Raw genomic sequence first — 5,717 nt, forward strand, 5'->3', positions numbered from 1 at the left:
GCAGGTGGCGGGACAGAGGCTCCGCCATCAGGCGTCTTGGGGCTCAGCTACAGGAGACAGTCCAACATCCGCAATTCAAGTCCTCAGATTTCTGCGATTTCACTGAACCTGGTGTTTACCTTCTCCGCTTTCTGGGGTCATGCTCTGTGTCTAAAAAGCTGCTGAAATGACGACGTGGTTGACATATAGTCCTGATGATCAAGTGCATGAAACACACAGCTTTGGCCCTTTGAAGCCTTAAGCATTAAAATGAAAACCCAACAAAAACACAAAGCCCATGTGGTATTGAGAGCCACCCCATAAAGAAAAGACACTGAACGTTAGCTAGTATCTTTTATTGTCAGACTTTCTTGAGCCAAGAAACAATGATTCCGCATGGCTATCCATAGGGATAAGGCAAGTTTCTTCTCTTGGTGGGTAGACTTAGTTGGCCTAAGTCTTTACAAGTTTTCTGTATAAAAATAGAAGTCCAAGACCAGATTATCTTTTGTCTGGTCATAAATGCTGATTTATTTACAGGGGCCTTGTTCAGGCCACCATTATAAACTTGGGATAAAATAGGTGTGTATTTTATTAAAGCCTCAGCATTGAATGTCAGGGTCCTTTAAAGATTTGCTCAAGTTGCTTTCAAGGAAGGTGACAGCTTTCCCTCATATTCAAACAGGGTTAAGTCACAATCTATCCACAGAGTGATTCAAGCTAACCTTCCAGGAAACATTTTTTAACTTAAATCTCTTAGAAACTGAAGACTCCAAAGTGACTTCATACAGTTCTAAAAGCAGCCTTGGAGCCAGCTGTTTAAGAGTGGTTTATAAATACAGTTATTTGCAGGCTGCACATCTGTTTATAATACAGCAGACACAGACTGCAGACTTTGCTACATGTAATACAAACTGGAGTCAAAAATGTGGCTTTCGAACTACAGCAAAGACAGGAAAAATCCAGGATTCCGGGTTGTTAGTAAAACCACCTTGCAAAGTAACAGTTGAGGACTCTGGACTCTGAACGATTAAAATATACAGATGCTACACCATTCATTGCACATCCTCTTTCCCTTCGCTTTCAAGGCTCGCGGAACAATGATGAAAGTGATGTGTTTATGAACACATGCGTGCACAGGCAAGCGCATGCACGTTAAAGATGAAACAGAGAAGAAGTTAATAGGCGTCTGTGAGGAAGGCTGCCAGCAGCTCTCCACCTAAAACAGACCATCCTCTTACGCTCTCTCTCCATCCCTCTCCCCAACTCCCTCACCTTCCCTCCCAGGGGAAATCAGGCCAGCGGGAGGTTAGTGCAGAATTGATGGATCGACGCCCCTCCCCCACCCCAAGCTCAGCAAGCCTTCCCGTAAAGCAGGGGCGAGCATCTATCTCCCTTCAGTAGCACAGTTACGGGGGGTTCATGTCGGCTCCACGGAGTTAAGGCACTTCCGGCTGCTTTGGTGGCAGCGTGGGTTTCGTTTCCTCTCTTTTTAAGGCATGTGTCACCTAGAGAAGTAAAGCTTTGGACACTGGGTTAAGGTGGTACAGCTGAATACACCGATCGCTGGAATGGACAGGGTGAAAGGTCCCCCAAGACACCTCCCTCCAACGAGGGGCTTCTGGAAAGTCTGGGGCGGCCGCAATTCAGACTGCAGACGCGGGAGCCGGCGGGGGCCAAGGAGCAGGGTGGCGCGTGCAGGTTTTGAGTTCGCGTGGACTCAGGCTGCCTTCACCTGGAGCTGCCCTGGCTGCTCACGGAGCGAGAGGTGCTGTAGCGCTTCTTCACGATCATGCTGATGTAGGCTTTCATGAGCTTGGCCACGTCCACCACCTGCCGGGGGAGCAGAGTCGGACCACGGTCACCAAGTGTCCGCAAGGCCAGGGCGCCCAGGCTAACAATCAGACATCCTCCGCCCAGCGTGGGCAAGCGGGGGTCCGTCCCGCCTGCAAAAGCCAGCAACCTGCCCCGTGTGAATCCACGGATTCAGCCAAAAGTTCAACTGCTTTTGCCCTTTGGCTCCTGGTGGGGAGAACGAACTCGTGGCCTCGTCCTTCCACTGCGCCACCTGGTGGTTGCCTGATGTAAAACTGTCGCATTTTGCAGGTAAAATAAAGCCCCCCACCTAATCACATTAAGGGTCTTGGTATGATCAGGGCTGGGATGACTGTCCCCATTGAAAATAAGGGCAACACAACAGAGCCCACATCACAGCTTTTAAAGATTGGATCCCATCCTGCCAGTCAGCATCTCATGATACAGCTGGAGAAACAGAACTGAGGGCCGGGGGGCGGCGGGCGGAAATGGGGACCACCACCTCCCACCCCACCAAGAGCCACCCACGCAGGTTCTGCTCCCTGCAGACTCTGCACGTGCAGGGGCTCTTTCATGGTGTGTTCACTGCCGCCCCTTTCCGGCCCACTCCTCCCGACGGCTGGCCTGGGTCCCTGCAGAGACATCCTAACTGGCTTCCGTCTTCCTGATCGCTCTTCCTTCTAATCCCACTGGACATCCCTGTAAAAGCACTGTCCTGACACACCATGCACAAAGATCTCACAGTGGTTCTCTGCTCTCTACTGGAGTTGACCAAACCCAGCAGCCGGGCACCAGGGACCCTCCTTCCACCCCACCGCACACCTCCTGCACCACATCTGTGGTCCAGTGATCACCTCCCAGCACCTCACCCTCACTTGGGATTCACGCCCATTTCTCACCTTTGCTTGTTAGCAGCTCCTTGTGTGGAGACCTCAACAGGCTTCCTGCATTCTCATCATGATTACTACTACATTTTATGCTTTGGAGTAGGATAGCATATATACAGGGGTGTTTTGTGATTTTTTATTGTGAGAATTAGCTCTTCCCAGGATGGGCTGCCACTCACTCCCTCCTGCTCCGTGGACACTGCCTGGCCCTAGTCTCATGGCTGTGATCCACTGCCACCTTGTCTAATAATTTTCGCAAGGCTTTATTGCCAAATTATATATAATTTTTTGGACCTCTATGTCACTTCCCTTTCTCCTCCTTCAAGGGTAAGACCCCCCTGACAGCTGGAAACCAAATCTCTTCATTTCTATGTCACTTCCCTTTCTCTTCTTTTCCTGCAAGGGTAAAATCCCCTGACAGCTGAAAACCAAATTTCTCCATTGCAAAGGTATACAGAAGAAACGTGGGACTGTCAGATTTTGGCCTGTGAGAAACCTGCAGCAGAGGAGGGACCACCATACTGTACTTTCCTATGTCTTAGAGCGAAATATGCAAATAAAGCTATTTGGTCAAAGGCATCAGGAACTGGGATGTTGTCTTGCTAGTTCATCAAGGCCACGGACGAAAGGTTTGCCTCTTACCTCACTGGTTTCAAAGAGCAGCTCTCTCTCATCGACGACAATCTTGTAGGTGTTGGCCAGGGGGGCACCGAAGGAGAGGATGTGTTCGTACTGGAAGACTTCCAATGGCCTCCCCTCCCCACGCTTGTAGACAGAGACCGCATCGGCGCTGACGCCCAGCCAGAGGTCCTGGGGAAAGCCACCTTCCTTGCACTGGGGGGCGGGCAAGAGTTGGGGCAAGATCAGATCAGCAAAGTCAGAAACAGGACACAGAAACCACAAGATCGGCTCTGAGCCCAGCCTTCTGCATGGTGTACTGAACACATTCAATGTGTCTTTATGCAGAGGGCAACTGAAATACAAGACGTGAGAAATGGTAACTCTCTGACTGCCTTGATTGATTTCTGACCAACTCATCAACCCCATGCATTTGGAGAACACCAACTGGTAAATTCAGCATCTTGCTTGGACTCTCCACCTCTCAACATCACCACTGTCTTGGCCATGTGAATTAGCTATGTGAAGGTGGCCATAGGCGAGAAACTCAACAGTAATTTCCCATCAAATCAAGCAGCCTATTGCTGCAGGCTAAGTGACTTCAGCTGTGTCTGACGCTTTGCGCCCTACACACTGTAGCCCAACAGGTTTCTCTGTCCATGGGATTGTCCAGCCAAGAATACTAGAGTGGGTTGCCATGCCCTCCTCCAGGGGATCTTCCCTACCCAGGGATGGAACTGGCATCTCTTACATCTCCTGCACTGGCAGGGGGGTTCTTTACCACTAATGCCACCTGGGGATTCCTGTCTATCTCTAGTTCCACGTCAATCCTGTTTTGGATGGTTGTTCTTCAAATACAAAATCTAGGATCATAGAGGGAAATTCTCCAAATATGTGCTGTGCAGTTTCAGCTCCTCCTGCAAAATACATCTTGTGACAAGTAGCAGCAATGGCCTTTTGTGTGTATGGTGGTTGATCTCATTCGTTTACCAACAGACTTTTTTGCACACATAAGTGGAGAGAGATAGGAGCTGGGATATAGGGATGACAACACCAGTCAATGGGACGCAAGAGGGATACGCATCGGTGACACAGGAGACAAGGTACTTGTACAAAGCACCTGACTTAAAAACAAATGTAACCGACTCAACCAATCAACCCATCCACCCAAAGATGGCATCCAGTGAAAACTCATGGAATAGAGATCAATATTTAGGGTTTTATAAAGCCTTCTTTAAAAGTCAACAAATAACATGCTGAATGACTCTGATTATAAGAAAAATAGATGCTCATCTAGACCAAGAGTTGGCAAACTTATCTGTTAAGGAACAGACGGCAAACATTTTAGGTTTTGTGGTATTGATCACAGCTATTCAACTCTGTCATTTCAGCCTGAAAGCAGCCAGAGAAAAATACATAAAAGAAAGCACTGCTGTATTCCAATAAAACTTTATTTACAAAAAAAAGAAGGCAGGCAGCATTTGGCCCTCAGGCTGCAGTTTGTCAAGGCTTGATCTTGATCATTAATAAAATTCTCTTCCAATAAATGGTCTACTTAAAAAAAGAAAAAGGATATGAATCAGTACTGTGTTGATGCAAACTTAGCCAAATTCCAATTGTGTAAAATAAATTTTTCCCTACAAATAGTCATGGGAAAAAAAATTAAAATCCAAGTGTATCCAAATTTTCTAATTTTATGGACATACTGCTAAGATATTTTTAAAAACTTTAATGCAGATTTTTACCAGCACTTTTTCATTGGGTGTACGGCTTGAATGAGAGTCAGTTACTTAAGAATAAATAATATCTTAATTTTCCACTTGCTTCTAACATTACAAGTAATTACTGAAAAGGAGGAAGAATACTTTGGGTGGGTACAGGAGGGTGTGAAGGGTAAAACTGGGGAGCTCTAACCTACAAGGGCAGGGCTTCCCAGGTTGCGCTAGTGGTAAAGAACCCACTTGCCAAAGCAGGAGACATAAGAGACACGGGTTTGATCCCTGGGTGGGGAAGAAGCCCTGGAGGAGGGCATGGAAACCCATTCCAGTATTCATCCCTGGAGAATCCATGGACAGAGGAGCCCAGCGGGCTACAGTCCACAGGGTCGCAAGGAGTCTGATATGACCGAACGACTTAGCATGCACGCAACCTCAGAGGGTAAGAGAGCCACGTGTTTCACCCAGTCCTCCTTCCCCTTGACCTTGACCGAGGTCACACTGACAGGTGTGCAACCTGGTCCAGGAAGAAGCAGCCCGCTCTCACCTCCACGTCGAAGAGCGTCGACCCGTACCCAGGCCACTCCTTGATCAAGGCCATGTACTTGGCCATGGCCTGCTCCTGGCTCATGCCCTGGAACTTCTTCCACTTGTCCAGGATGCTGGCCCGCGCGGAGCACACCTCCTCCTTGACCCACATGTC

The 5,717-nt window shown here is 48.3% G+C and overlaps 1 protein-coding gene across 1 annotated transcript in view; it reads right to left on the reverse strand.

The window, feature by feature from the left end:
* Positions 1-319: 319 nt before the first annotated feature.
* MYO10 (myosin X) overlaps positions 320-5,717 on the reverse strand; it is a 261,438-nt gene continuing 256,040 nt past the window's right edge. The window contains exons 40-42 of the mRNA XM_010858804.1: positions 5,562-5,714; positions 3,324-3,515; positions 320-1,812 (exon numbers count right to left, since the gene is read on the reverse strand). Of these exons, the coding sequence (XP_010857106.1) occupies positions 1,711-1,812; positions 3,324-3,515; positions 5,562-5,714 (447 nt within the window). The 3' untranslated portion in view covers positions 320-1,710. The remainder of the gene's footprint in view (positions 1,813-3,323; positions 3,516-5,561; positions 5,715-5,717) is intronic.

This window comes from Bison bison, unplaced genomic scaffold, assembly GCF_000754665.1.
Source record: "Bison bison bison isolate TAMUID 2011002044 unplaced genomic scaffold, Bison_UMD1.0 scf7180017864440, whole genome shotgun sequence".
NCBI lineage: Eukaryota > Metazoa > Chordata > Mammalia > Artiodactyla > Bovidae > Bison > Bison bison.